At 54.0% G+C, this 15268-nt stretch overlaps 1 protein-coding gene across 1 annotated transcript in view; it reads right to left on the reverse strand.

Annotated features, from left to right (window-relative positions):
* Nucleotides 1-6938: 6938 nt before the first annotated feature.
* The window catches only part of SCRIB (scribble planar cell polarity protein), a 127572-nt gene continuing 119242 nt past the window's right edge, over nt 6939-15268 (reverse strand). The window contains 3 exon segments of the mRNA XM_030970808.1: nt 6939-9057; nt 11081-11132; nt 14007-14081. Coding sequence (XP_030826668.1) covers nt 8894-9057; nt 11081-11132; nt 14007-14081 — 291 coding nt within the window. The 3' untranslated portion in view covers nt 6939-8893.

The raw sequence follows: 15268 nt of genomic DNA on the forward strand, positions 1-15268 counted from the left end.
TAGAGCCAGGCGGGGGTCAGGCTCTGCTCCCAGTTAATAAATGACTGCATCAGAGGTCATGGCCTCAAGCTGCACCAGAAGAGGTTTAGGTGGGATATTTGGAAAGTTCCTCCTGGGAAGGGCTGTCCAGCCCTGGCACAGCTGCCCAGTCCCCATCCCTGAGGAGACTGAACAGTGGAGGGAATGTGGCACCTGGGGACATGGGCTAGTGCTGGTCCTGGGAGTGCTGGGGGAGCAGTTGGACTCAGTGATCCTAGTATCATGGAATGGTTTGGGTTGAAGAGACCTTACACTTTATCCACTTCCACCTCCCTGCCATGGACACCTTCCACTGTCCCAAGCTGCTCCAAGCCCTGTCCAGCCTGGCCCTGAACACTGCCAGGGATGGAGCGGCCACAGCTTCTGTGGGCACCCTGTGCCAGGGCCTCACCACCCTTACAGGGAAGGATTTCTTCCCAACATCCCAACTAAACTCACCTCTGGCAGTGGGAACTCATTCCCCTGTGTCCTGTCACTCCAGGCCCCTGTCTAAAGTCCAGATCTCTTGAAGCCCCTTCAGGCACTGGAATCAAGGTAACAATTCATCAACGGTTTGGCTTCTCTTCTGTGGACAGAACACTTCTGCTATCTAATGGAATGTAGTGTTGTCTTTGTTTACATTTTTGATATAATCCCTCTTCTGTCATCAGGAAACTGCAAAGGATCTGTTTTGAGGCCCCAAAATGATGGCATTGCTGGTAGTGTCATGGTTTTGATATGGCTGTTTAAGGCAGGACCTATCAGACTGAACACTGGTGACAGCTGCAGAGGTGGCTGTATCAGCACCAGCCATCCCAGAGACCTTGGAATGCTGCCACTATGCACATGGGGGCAATTCAGACCTTCCAGGCAAAAAGATGAACTGCAGCTGAACCCCTCTGGATACAAGGGAGCTACACCATCTATCTGGTATCTCACATATAAACTTAGGTTGGATAAGCAGTGACCCTGTGATTCCGAACGAGCTGAATCAATCCTGCCTGTAAGGAAAGCCAGTTGCAATATGAATTTGGAGCTCTTCCCTGTGTTATACTGAAATATGAATTGGTGAAATCCCTCAGAAAGTCAAGTTTAAACTGATTCATTAGTTTTTCTACAAGGTTTCAGTGTGTGGCTTTACAAAACTTTTATCCTTAAATTATGATGACTTGTAGTAAGAGTCTGGATTTATTTGTAAAGGAACTTAAAATCTTTATAAACTTTGGCTTTTAGATTCTGTCAGACAGCAAGAACCTGTGTGAGTTATTCTGAGATGTTATTAAATCCCAGTGAAAACACACTGGCCTTCCCAGAACTTGTGGGATAACCCTACACTCTTGTTTCAGCCTTTATCTCACACCAGTTTAATCTACTTCATTAAGTCTCATAACCTGTATTTGAGTAAAGTATTTCTCAGTAATGTAGATACAACTATCGCCTTTCAGTCTTCTCATTAAATAGAAAACATTTTAAACCTCTCATTTTCTCTTTTCCAAATCACTTAAAAGGTATTGGTGGATCTTTTCTCTTCCAGTTTTTCAAAACTAACTTTCAAATCTGAATATCAAACAGAATGTTTTTACTTTCAGTTTCACTACTGCTGTATACACAAACACGTCACCGACATTTTACTTGAGTAGGTTTGACTTCTCCTGAGCCAATTTCTTTTGCACTCCAGAGTCAATATTACCTGGAATTGCTGATGTTAAAGCTATTCCTAATGGAATAAAAAGGCCTGTATCCTTCCACTTGGGAATTAGTAATAAAGTTTTACTGCTTTTCTATTCTGAATGTTGGTTGCGTTTATTTTCTTGTACAATTTCTAAGATAATACTGGTTATTTGAGAGAATTTTCTTTCCCTGTAAACGCAATGTACGTGTGTAAGCAGTGTTTGGTTTTCATGAATTACAATGTGTTTGCATTGTTACACTGGATTAGTGCAGTAATCCAAACTGGATAATTACTGTTTGTCACCAGTGTCTCACCAGGCTCCCTCTGCCAACGGCCTTCAAACAAGGCACACTCGTGTCCCAGATTGACGATGTCTGGATTAACCACACAGGGTAAAACAAAGTCTGTGGAATGAGGTGAGACCTAATTTCAGATTGTGGTAGCTGCTTCCACTGGGACTGCAGCTCTCAGAGACAGCAGAGCAGGCAGGGAACACCTGAGCAGGGGGCAGCAGCAGGGAGAACTCTCTGAACAGGTGGGGGAACACCCTGAGCAGCTGGGAGAACACCCTGAGCAGGGGGGCAGCAGCTGGAACACCCTGAGCAGCTGGGAGAACACCCTGAGCAGGGGGCAGGAGCAGGAACACCCTGAGAAGGGGGCAGCAGCAGGGAGAACACCCTGAGAAGGGGGCAGCAGCAGGAACATCCTGAGAAGGGGGCAGCAGGAGGGAGAGCTCTGCTGCACTCTTCTTCTCAGGAACCAACACAGCCCTTGTGTGTCGGACAGGTCATGCTGGGGTACTGCTCCAGCCCTCAGTTTTGGCAACAGCCTGAACAGGAGCATTGCGAGTGGTCTCAGCACTGATCAAGAGGGGGTTGCAAAAGTTTGTGTCCACAAGTGCCACAGAATTGTTCCAAGAATATCCCCACATGTGGGGATATGGCACTCAAGCACGTGGTTTAGGGGTGAACATGGTGGTGGTACTGGGCTGGTGCTTGGTCTTGGTGCTCTCACAGGTCTATTGTGACCGTAATGATTCTGTGATTCCACACTTTTAAAACTGAAATTCTGGAAATCTGACCTGATGGGAGCTTGGCTTCTGGTAGGTTTAGCTGAGATACTGGGAGGAAATTCTCCCTTATGAGGGTATGAGGCCCTGGCACTGGCTGCCCAGAGCAGCTGTGGCTGCCCCTGGCAGTGCCCAAAGCCAGGCTGGACAGGGCTTGGGTTAGGAATTGTTCCCTGTGAGGGTGTGAGGCCCTGGCACTGGCTGCCCAGAGCAGCTGTGGCTGTCCCTGAATTCCTGGCAGTGCCCAAAGCCAGGCTGGACGGGGCTTGGGGCAGGCTGGGACAGTGGAAGGTGTCCCTGCTATGGCAGGGGTGGGATTAGATGGGCTTTGAGGGCCCTTACCACCCAAAACATTCCATGATTCTGTGATTACCATGTGGCCCCTGGCTCCATCCACCAGTGAGCCCTGGCCCGCTGTGATCACTGCCAGGATGTGAGGAACAGACACATTACCTGCCCCAGAGGCACCACGAGCACACACAGGGTAATCTGGAGAGCAGGACCTCATTCCAGAGCTGCTCCTCTAGCAGGGCAGATCCACGGGCTCTTTGAGAGTGGAGAAGGTGGTGTATCTTCCCCTTGACTCCACACGGGTGACTCATCCCAGCTGCCACTCTGGGTTTGATCTGCTCAGGCTCTGCATGTGTACATATCAGATTATCTGGGTTAAGTGCAGCTCTGCTTTTGCCCTTTATCTGTCTGCTCTGAAGCTGTTTAACATGATCTGCCTGTTTTTATGCCAGCTCAGTTTCAGGAGTCCCAGGCACTGACTGGCACTGAGCTGATTGTTCTGCAGTGACCGCAGGCTTGGTCACTCATCTCACAGGTCCCCAGTGCAATTCCCACCCTCTCTGTGCTGACAGAATTGGAAAAGTCTCTTCAGTGGTTGCATGAGTCATCCATCCCCCTCTAGTTCTTCACAGTGACTTTTTTAAGGTGGAGAAATCCCACATTATTCTAACAAGCAGAACCAACATCTGCATGGAACTCTGGGTGTGGGAACAGAAATGTGGTCTTGCACAGTTTCACTGTTAGAAGTTGTTTGCTTTTTTAAAGAAAATTGCCTTCAATTAAAGGGGCTTATGAGGAATAATGTGTGAAGAATCAGTGTTGCATTTACACAGCAGCACTGTTTGGGTACCAGGGTAGGAGTTGTGAGGGTTTGCTGTTTTGTTCTTTACCAGTGCTCAGCCCTGATGGCTGTCCTTTCCTTCTGGGGAAAACCCAGGAAGGGTCCTTGACCAAAGGAAGGAAAGTCCCTGGGATCAGGTCACCTGGTCTTAACCACGACCCCACTGGAGGGTCCCCCGTGCAGACAGAGGCATTCAGAACATCCAGTATGACCTGAGTAAGAGAACATCCAGACCTGCTTGGCTGGGCCAGACCCACTCCCCCTCAGAACAAGGATATCCAGAGCCAGAGCTCACCCTGCACTGGCAGGGCCTCTGCCTTCAGTAGTCACGGGAGACACATTTTAACTCCAGACTGGTGGCAGTTTGAACCTTCCTTCTGAGGGGATATGGTGCAGACACTGATCTCTGCAGTCACCAGGGACAGGACCTGATGGAATGGCTGAGGTTGTGTCAGGCGAGGGTTAGGCTGGATATCAGAGAAAGGCTGTGCCCCCAGAGGGTGGCTCAGCGCTGGGATGGGCTCCCCAGGGAGCTCGATGGTGCCCGGGGTCCCATCAGCTCAGCTCAGCTCAGCTCAGCCCAGCTCAGCTCAGCCCGGCTCAGCTCAGCTCAGCTCGGCTCGGCTCAGCCCAGCCCAGCCCAGCTCTCTGTGACTCCGTGACTCACCCACACTGCTGTGGGAGCGCAGAGAGGGCAAACACGGCCGGGCAGTCAGGGGCACTCGGTGTGTGCCTGCTCCGTCCTCCCTGAGGAGAAACAGCCTCACTGCACAGCGGCTCCTGATTTAAATGATTTAAATGCTGGTTTAGGGTTATTACATAAATGAGGAGTCACCACAACTGCAGGTCAGTGGTTTCTGCAGGCACAGAGCTGCACCTTTCCATAGGCGGCGCGCAGCACGGGCCCTGAGCCGCTCCCGGAGCCGTTCAATCTTCGCTCCAGGATCCTCTCCCGGGCTCCGCTCAGCCTGGGCTCGGCCTGGGCCTGGCCTGGGCTCGGTTTGGGCTCGGCTTGGGCCTGGCCTGGGCTCGGTCCGGGCCCGCCGCTGTCGCGTCACTGCAGCGTCACCGGGGAGCGTCAACGCGCAGCGTCACGTGACGACGTCACCGGGCAGGGCCGCGCCCCCGCTGCTCCCGGTCCGGCCCGGTAGCGCCGCTGCTCCCGGCCCATCCCAACACCGCCGGTACCGCCGCTGCTCCTGGCCCGGCCCGGCCCCACCGGTACCGCAGCTCTGGGTCCTGGTCCGGCCCATCCCCGCCGGTACCGCCGCTGCTCCCAGTCCGGCCCATCCCATCCCCGCCGGTGCCTCTCTGTCCCCGGGGAGCTGCACGGGTGGTGCACACCGAGACGGTAGGCACCGGGACAGGAGGGCCCGAACCGGGAGCGGCCTTGCCCAGGGCCCGGAGGTGCGGAGCAAACGGTGGTAGCGGTGGGAGCTCCGGGCTCTCTGGTCACTGATGGTGGCTGAAAGCACACAATCAACTAAGACTGCGCCTGGCAGGACCAGAGCGGCACTGAGCTACCAGCAGAGCTCCTCTGCTGCAGCTGCTGCTCTCCAGAAGCAGCTGCTGCTCTCCAGAAGCACCTGGTGGCCCGTGGGCAAGGCTGGAGATCAGCATTCCCCAGCCTCGGGCTATCCCGGGTGTTCCAAGGGCCAGAGCTGACAAACCCCGGGTGTTCCGAGGGCCAGACTGACAAACAGGTGAGTTTGTTGTGGTTTGCAGCTTCAAGACAGCCCCTACTGTCTGCTCAGGGCAGTCCTTGAGCAGAATCCCACAGTTATTCCAGACTGTTCTCTATGGGGGAAGTGCAGGGAAGGACCAACAATGCCGTCGCTCATAGACCAGCCCCAGGCAGGACTGACTCCTGGAACCAGGAGAACTGGCATTGGGCAGGATCAGAGGGGAAGGCAGGGCAGGTTCACAGCTGGAGTTGTGTCCACATGTGACATTGCCTACCCTCATCTCCCAGGGCCCGGCTGTGAGTCACTGCTGCTGCTGCTCAAGGCTGCAAGAGTTCCTTGCAAACCCTGCATCCCAGCCAGCTGGGCTCTGCTCTTTGCTGTGCCACCCTGCAGATCATTCTCCCCATATACTGAACTGGGTTATTTCTGTTCCTATTTATATAAAAATAATAGAATCATAGCATGGTTGGCCTTGGAGGGGGTCTTGCAGACCATCTAGTTCCAACCCTACATGAATCATGCCTAAATAAATATCCCTAAATAAACAATTCCCATTGATGATGTTTCTGTCTTTACTTTTATCTGAAGGGGTAAACTCCTTCCCATTACCTAATCAGGGTCCAGTTTTGGGGGACAAATGATACACACTAAGAGAGGAGCCTGGCAGTAAGCCTGCCCCAAGGGAAAGAGCAGATAAATAAACAAATAAATCAAACACAGCCCAGGACCTGAGCACAGAGCCTGTGTGAGGCTGGCAACTGCAGCTCTGAGCCCTCACTGACCAAGGAGCAGGCTGTGCCATGGCCAAGGCCCCTTTTCTAGCTGTACCTGTCACACAGGTGGAACTCTGAGGCTGAGCTCTGGCACCACCCTGGCTCTAGGAAAAGGAAATCTACAATCCACCCTCTTCTGAGACTGCTCCTCCTTCCCTGGGGGGGCAGAGCATGGTGCCCAGCCACTGAACCAGGCTCAGGAAAACCTGACTGAGCTATAGGAAATGCGGTTGGTTTTTACCAGTCAAACTATATTAAAAAACTTTAATAATATAAACAAAATAATGTTGGAGCTTTCTGGTTTTGTTTTTTTGTTTGTTTTTTTTTTTTAAACACAGCCTTAAATAAGGAAAACCAAGAGACTGAAGGTCTTGCTGGTGTCACTGTGTTTCATATTGGTTTTTTTTCCCATCCCTGAATATTGATATTCTCAGCTGGCAGTAATGGGAGTGTGCATCAGTTCCTGCTCCCAAAAGCAGAGACACCAGGAGCATCTTTGCTGGATTATGCCATGAGTAACAACCACCAGCAGAGCCTTATACTGAAACTGCAGACTTGACACAGGGCAAACCACTGTGACTAAAGGCTCTAAAATGTAAAGTAAACTTTATTATCCTTGAACCACAAAATAGATTTCTTTGGTTGTACAAATTTCACTAGTTACAGTCTTGATGCGCTAATTTTCCCTCGGAGTCTCTTGGGAGAGAACGGGAGAGAATCCAGAGCCTGGCACCAGGTACCGCACAGGGAAAGGAGAGAAGAATCACAAGTTAGTCACCAAAACCCAGCCAGGATTGTTTCCAAAACTGCTCTTGTTAAAAAGCAAATGCTAAAATTAGATTTAAAAAGGAAAAGCTCAAATTGCTGATGATGGAGGCAGCTGCAGCTGCAGCGTGAGATTATCAGAGTTCCCCTTCACAAGTCTGTAAAATCAAAATGTACAGAGTCAGTTAAAATGATCCGCTGGATTTTGGCATGAGAGGCTCAACTGAAAAACTGCACCCAAAAAACTGCATCCAGCTCTTTCCTTCAGCAAATGTACAAGCAGATGTGCCTGTCAGTGCCCAGCCACTGTGAGGCTCAAGGTCCAACCCTGCTCTTACTGGGGAGTCAGAGAGCACCAATGGACAGGGAAGGGGATTGTGCCGAGCTCGGACCTTCCTCACGGTGAGAGGCAGTGATAAAAATGAAAAGGGTTGTTTCCCCTCACTAGTGGCAGCAGAGGCTGATGGCAGAGTTGGGAGCAGCAGCTGTGACCTCCACATCTGCAGAGCTCACATGATTCAGAACCTGTGGAAACCAAGGCTCACACCCCCACTCATTTTCCTTTTTCCCTCTTGTGTGGGCAAATGTGCATTTTCCCTGTCCTCCATGGGAAGGGGCCTGAAGCCACTGAGCTGGAAAGTGGAACAGTGTGGTTATTGCAAGGCACACGCCAGCCCCATCGTGCTCCTGGTGCTCCCTGCCAGCCCACACCACACCAGGCACCTGTGACATCCCACCCCACCCTACAGCCAGCACTGTGGGTACTGTGGACTCCCCACCAGCATCTCCATGTGTAGGATCCTGTAAGTCCCAACCTGACCCCAGCAACTCCACATTCTACCCACCCCCAGTTCCTGAACTCTACCCACTAAGGTACCTGCTGTCACGCCTCCCACCTCTGCCCCCTGTCCTGCCCCACTGCTGTCACACACCCCTACACCCCTGCTCTGGCTCTCAGCCCCGTCCCATTCCTGCCCCAGTGACCAGTTCAGCCCCAGTGCCACAGCAGAGACTCCTCCACTCGTGTGCTCTGCAGTGGTGACAAAGGGGACGTGCCCATCCGGGGAGGGAGCTGTCCCAGGACAGCACAAAGCCCCAGCAGGAGCAGAGTCCCACCAGAACAAAGGCAGGTGGCAGCGAGCTGGCTCTGTTTGCCTTGAGCACAGAGTGCCAGTGGCAGAGGGAGGCACTTTGCTGGAATTCTGGTGGGTTTTTCTCTTTTTTTTCCTTCTTTTTGCCTCCAAGCTTCCCATTCCCAAACACTCCCAAAGGGAAGTGAGGTGACACAGTGCAGGAGCTGGGAGGAGATGCTTTTTGGCAAAAGACTGGAAATTAAATAGGAGTAAAGGCAGGCTAGACCTTCCTCCTGATTCCCACCAGAGGAGAAGCTCCTTTTAACCACTACAAAACCCAAGCTGAGGCAGTAACAGCTGGAGCCCAACACACTCTCACACTCCTACATTCTCCCTGTCCTACTCTTCCCCACACACAATTATTTACAGGCTAAAAAGCTGCCCACTGTCTTGGCTGCCCTTCCTCTCCATCTGCCAGCAGTCAGTCCAGTGTTGTCCCAGTTTTGGGATGTGCCCCAGTGCACTGTTGGGTGAGAGACGAGGGCGGCTCGCAGCCCCAGAGGAGTCAGCTGGCCACAGAGCTCACGGGGAGCTCGGTCCCATGCAGAGTCTGTAGGCAGGGGGGCAGCCTGCTGCTGTCCCTGGAGCTCCTGAGGGGCTGTGCCAGGCCAGGCCAGTGCCAGGCCAGTCCAGTGCCCAGGGTCACCTATGTGGGGACAGCGGTCTCCAGGCTGCGCCGGCTGTGCCGGAGCTTCCTCTTGCTGCTGTACAGAGCCATGTCCTCCAGGGCTGAGGGAGCTGCTGCTGATGGATCCCCTGCTCCCAGGGCCTCCTCCTCCTCCTCTGGCTGCCCGTCCTGCTCCCGGGGAACTGCAACGACAAGAAGGGTTCGGATCTGAGGACAAAGCCCTGGGTTAAGACAGGTGAGAAGAAATCCTTCCCTGTGAGGTGGTGAGGCACAGGCTGCCAGGGGAGCTGTGGATCACAGCAGCCTGGTCTGATGGAGGGTGTCCCTGCTCAGGGCAGGGGTGGGACTGGGAGGTCTGAAAAGTCCCTTCCCAGCCAAACCATGCTGTGATTCTGGCAGCACACAGCTGGCACAGCTGGCAGGGATAAATTAAAGCCACAGGAGGGCAGAGAGAACATGTGTGGTTCCTGAGTGTCAGAGCTGCAGAGCTCATTAGCCAGCAGCAATTAGGGCAGGTGCAGGATGGGGAGGCACCGTTGCTGTGGCAGCTGCTGCCCACAGCAGACAGCCCAGGTGGGCCAGGAGCCCAGGGAAAAAGCAGCTCCTCACGTCCCACAGGCAGGTTTCCAGTAACAGGAGCAGCACACAGGCATCAGGAGAGGTTCTGCAGCCTGAGGGTTACAGCACTGGGAAGCAAAAGTCTCAGGTGATCTGGAGAAGTCATGCCACAGCAAAGGGAACACTGCTTGGTTCCACCCTGAAAATGCTGCTCTGCAGTTCAGTAACTCCATGGCCTCATGGAAACCTTGGAATAAAGGTTTTTAAATCCATTTAAGAGATGATGACCATGAAGTCAGACCAGAGAATGGAAGGAACTGTTTCTGCAGGGGCAAGAGGATGAGGGTGTGCTGGGAGGAGGGAGATGCCAACACCTTTCTGCAGCTGGATTTCCTCAGAGTTCCTGATGTAATGGTTTGCTAGCACAAGGTTTCAGAATTGCTGTGAGTCAAAAAGCCACAATTCCATGATCCAGGACAATTCTGATTATGCTGGCTGGAATGCTGCACTGCCTGGCAGAGTGAGATGGGATGGGGGGCTCTGAAAAAGCCAGGAGAGCTGACTGGCATCCTCACCTCCATCCTTTCCAGATCACTGGGAAAAACCTGCTTGTTTGTATGCCTCACACACATCACAGGTGATTTCAGCATTACTTCAGGACTCAGGGCTGGGTCTCTCATGAGCACCACATTTTCTTTCTGGCTTTCATCCCATTTGAGGGCCCCACAGAGCAGGGACAGGCAACAGTGAGCTCTGGATGCCCTGAGCAGCAGCTGCTATTCCCCAGACCTCCCCTGAGCTCTCATCCCTGCACTGCCTGAACAAACAACCTCAAGAGAATAACCCAGAGCTTAGAGGACGACTCTGAGGGATGAAGAACAGATCCTGTTCTCAGGAAAGTAAGTTTGTGTTGAGTCCTGCAGCAGAACCTCCTTCAGGAAACAGCTCAGCCATGGGTCAGCTGTCTGGGATTGCAGCCTGGACTCAAAGGAGTTGGCCAAGATACAAGGAACTTTTTTTTTTTAATAAAGGGGTGAAACATGCAAAAAGGGTAGAAGCAAACCAGCACCAACTGTTAGAGGCTACACAGCAGGCAGGCTCTGCCCAGCTCCTGGGAGCAGCTGGGTGAGGCTCAGGTGTGTGTTACAGGTGGGACAGACACAGCCCAGCTGGACAGCCCAGAGCTGCAGCTGCACACCTCTAACTCCTGCTGACTGGGGTGGCCACGGCCCATGGGTGCACCTCAGATGAATTCACCTGCACCATTCCCTGTTGCAGCAGAAGGGGCACCAGGCAGCCCCTGCATGAGGGACACTGAACAGGTGACAGAGCCCAAAACCTCCCTGCCACATCCTACTGCCACTCTGTTCCAGGACAAAACAGGAGAAAACCAGGCATGCTTGCAACACAGCACACTGGGAGATCAGTCATCACTGAAAATGATGCAAATGTGCAAATCTCCTACCCAAAATGAACGTGGTGAGCGCGGAGTTGTCATTCTAGAACAGACAGGACATGGCATTGCTTCAAGCAGCAGAAGGTGAGGGGCTCAGGGGGGTTCCACAAGGCAAGGGAACCCTCCAGACCCAGAGCAGGGACAGCCAGGACAGCCAGGACTGCCTGGGCCTGGGGCTGAGCTGGGCTTACCTGAGTTACTGCGCTCATCCACGTGTCTGAGGTCATCAGCTGCATCAGGGGACTGCAAGAGAAATGGGATCAGTCACAACTGGAACAGCTGTGCCCAGGGTCCCCACCACCGAGGGGACAGTGACACAGAGGGACACTGACAGGGAGGGGACACTGCAGAGGGGACAGTGACACAGAGGGGACACTGCTCAGAGGGGACAGTGACACAGAGGGGACAGTGACACAGAGGGGACACTGCCCATTGGGGACTGCCACAGAGACTCCAGTAGGAATCCCTCGTGCCTGGCTCAGGCTCCCTCTGCCAAGCCCCAAACTTCGTGTGTGCAGGAAGGAGAGGAAGAAACACAAAAGGCACAAAGAGTAGAGAGGGAACAAAAAGGCAGTGAGCTGCAAGAGGCGAGATTTGTGTTGGACATGGGACAGAAATCCCTACCCACGGGTGGGCAGCCCTGGCACAGGGTGCTCCTGGATCCCAGGTTGGATGGGGCTGGGAGCTCCTGGGGCAGGTGAAGGTGTCCCTGCCGTGGCAGGGATGGGGTGGGATGGGATTTAGGGTCCCCTCCCACCCAAACCATCCCAGGATTCTGTGAACTGCTGCACTCCAGACACTGCCTGAGGATTTGGAGGCACCTCCTCAGCTGCATGCAGAGCCAGTGCTGTCCCTGGGGATTGGGATGGTCTGGAGCTGCCACAGGGCTCGAGCACCCAGTCCCCAGCTGGCCTGGGACAGAACTGGAGAGGGCACATCCCAAAGGAAGGCACCCCAGGAAAATGAGGAATGACTTCCAGGAGCAGAGCACCACCATAAGGGACAGGTGTCAGTGAAGAACTGACACCAAATAAAGCAGAAATGCCCGAGAATCCTCACAGCACACTCTGCCACAGCCAGCCTGTCTGCAGTGACACCTTTGTGTGCCCCCTTTGTGTCTGCAGTGCCCCCTTTGTGTCTGCAGTGCCCCCTTTGTATCTGCAGTGACACCTTTGTGTCTGCAGTGACACCTTTGTGTCTGCAGTGACACCTTTGTGTGCCCCCTTTGTGTCTGCAGTGCCCCCTTTGTGTCTGCAGTGACACCTTTGTGTCTGCAGTGACACCTTTGTGTCTGCAGTGACACCTTTGTGTGCCCCCTTTGTGTCTGCAGTGCCCCCTTTGTGTCTGCAGTGACACCTTTGTGTGCCCCCTTTGTGTCTGCAGTGACACCTTTGTGTCTGCAGTGACACCTTTGTGTGCCCCCTTTGTGTCTGCAGTGCCCCCTTTGTGTCTGCAGTGACACCTTTGTGTCTGCAGTGACACCTTTGTGTGCCCCCTTTGTGTCTGCAGTGACACCTCTGTGTCCCCCTTGTGTGCCTGCAGTGCCCCCTTTGTGTCTGCAGTGACACCTTTGTGTCTGCAGTGACACCTTTGTGTGCCCCCTTTGTGTCTGCAGTGACACCTCTGTGTCCCCCTTGTGTGCCTGCAGTGACACCTCTGTGTCCCTCTTGTGTGCCTGCAGTGCCCCCTTTGTGTCTGCAGTGACACCTTTGTGTCTGCAGTGACACCTTTGTGTCTGCAGTGACACCTTTGTGTGCCCCCTTTGTGTCTGCAGTGCCCCCTTTGTGTCTGCAGTGACACCTTTGTGTCTGCAGTGACACCTTTGTGTGCCCCCTTTGTGTCTGCAGTGCCCCCTTTGTGTCTGCAGTGACACCTTTGTGTCTGCAGTGACACCTTTGTGTGCCCCCTTTGTGTCTGCAGTGACACCTCTGTGTCCCCCTTGTGTGCCTGCAGTGACACCTCTGTGTCCCTCTTGTGTGCCTGCAGTGCCCCCTTTGTGTCTGCAGTGACACCTTTGTGTCTGCAGTGACACCTTTGTGTGCCCCCTTTGTGTCTGCAGTGACACCTCTGTGTCCCTCTTTGTGTCTGCAGTGCCCCCTTTGTGTCTGCAGTGACACCTTTGTGTGCCCCCTTTGTGTCTGCAGTGACACCTCTGTGTCCCCCTTGTGTGCCTGCAGTGCCCCCTTTGTGTCTGCAGCGACACCTTTGTGTGCCCCCTTTGTGTCTGCAGTGACACCTCTGTGTCCCCCTTGTGTGCCTGCAGTGACACCTCTGTGTCCCTCTTTGTGTCTGCAGTGCCCCCTTTGTGTCTGCAGTGACACCTTTGTGTCCCCACAGCAAGGTGTTCTCCAGTGTGGCAGAGCTTGCTGGCTCTCCACACACAGAATCTGCTTCATGGTCTGCACACAGAACCAAAAAACCCGCTCAAAACCCTTCAGACACTAAAAACCCACCTAAAACCCTTCAGACACAGGGAACCTGCCCAATTCAGCTGTCACCAATGCCACCAGGGGCTGACTGACCCAGGCAGTCACAGCTCCAGCCCTACAAGGTTGGTTCCAGTGGTCCCCAGAGCAGGGGTTAGGGGTCAGGGTCACCTCCAGAGCTGGCAACCCATGACAGAACAGCTCAAACCAGCCCGTGTGAGGAAGGAGAAGCACCTCAGCATGGCTTTCACCCTCAGAACCAGGTGCTGGCTCCACAGCTCGCTGCCAGCAGGGTTACAGCCTGAGAAGAGGCACCCCAGGGCAGGACACAGGCACAGCCCAGCTGCCAGTTCACATCTGCTCCAATCTGGCATTTGCTGGCCATCATTTCTGTCACTATTTCTTCCCTTTCAGTTCTCATCTTTCACTCAAAACTATTTCAGGAGCCATTCTGGTGAAGATGCAGATGTTTTCTATCTGCAAAGCTTTTGTCATTCATTTTAAAACCATCTGGACCAACCTTTTCCTAACTCCTCTTGGCTGGAGCCTCCAGCCAGCCCTCAGTTTTCAGCAGGACTGGTGTCCCTGCCCCAAGGCCTCTGCAGAGGGCTCCCCCAAACCCCTCAGCCTCAGCTCCACCACCAAACCCAGGCCTGAGCTGTGCAGAGGTGGCTCAGCATGCAGTTTATACCTGGATTTCGTAAACAGGTTTGGAGGAAGGAATAGCAGCAAATTCCCGGTAGTCAAACTTCTTTTCAGACATTGACTAGAAGGGACAGCAGAGGGGAAGAAACAGAGAAGAGAGAGTGAGGGAGAGGAAGGGCTGGAGAGGCAGCAGCAAGCTGAGCAAGGCAAGCAGAGACCCCAGCAGAGGCAGAGAGAGAGGCAGGAGAGCCTGGACAGGGGATGTGGGACAGAGCTGGGATGTGGGACACCCCTGGGACGTGGGACACCCCTCAGACAGAGTCTGGGATATGGGACACCCCTGGGGGACAGCCTGGGATGTGGGACACCCCTGGGACAGAGCTGGGATGTGGGACACCCCTGGGACGTGGGACACCCCTCGGACAGAGTCTGGGATATGGGACACCCCTGGGACAGAGCTGGGATGTGGGACACCCCTGGGACGTGGGACACCCCTCGGACAGAGTCTGGGATATGGGACACCCCTGGGACATGGGACACCCCTGGGACAGCCCTGGGACGTGGGACACCCCTGGGACAGCCCTGGGACATGGGACACCCCTGGGACACTGCCCTGGAGCTCTCCTGGGGGCAGGAGGGGTTTGGGCCACAGAGGAAGCATCCCCTGCTCCAGTGAAATGTCAATGCACACCAGGTCAGGTGGGAAAGCTGCTTCTGGGGGAAGTTCATGGCAAGACTCCTGACAGCCAGGGCAGAGTCAGAATCTCAGCCCAGGGCTGTGCTATGGGGTGACCTGGCAGGACAAGGCTCCATCCCTGCTGCTGCTCCCCCTGCTTTCCCTGCTCTGTCCCACTGGTATCTTACAGTGCTGTGCAACAGAGCCCCATGGCTTTTACTCAGGACTGGGAAAAGGAAAATGCTGATTGCAGCTGCAGGTTTGCCCTGTGCTCTTGAGGAAACACAGGGCCAAAGTCCCTGGAGGGAAGTGAGAGGATTTCTGAACCAGGGAAAGGCTTTCTGAACCAGGGAAAGGCTTTCTGAACCAGGGAAAGGCTTTCTGGACCTGGTGGAAAACTTTCTGAACAAGGAGGTGAAGCCCCACGGAAAGGATGGCACCATAAAACAGGGGCCAGAGAGCAGATGTGCCCTGGGAGCTGCAGTAAAGGGGGGATTCCTCTGGCCAGGAGTTTGGCCAAGTTCCATCTGCAGACCCCCCTCCCTTCCCTGCACCATGCAGCAAGGGCTGAGAGGGGCCCAGAGCTCCCAGCAGAGCTGAGCAGCCAGGGAATGCCAGGGTTGAAGAGAGGG

This window comes from Camarhynchus parvulus, chromosome 2 (genome assembly GCF_901933205.1).
Source record: "Camarhynchus parvulus chromosome 2, STF_HiC, whole genome shotgun sequence".
Taxonomy (NCBI): Eukaryota; Metazoa; Chordata; class Aves; order Passeriformes; family Thraupidae; genus Camarhynchus; species Camarhynchus parvulus.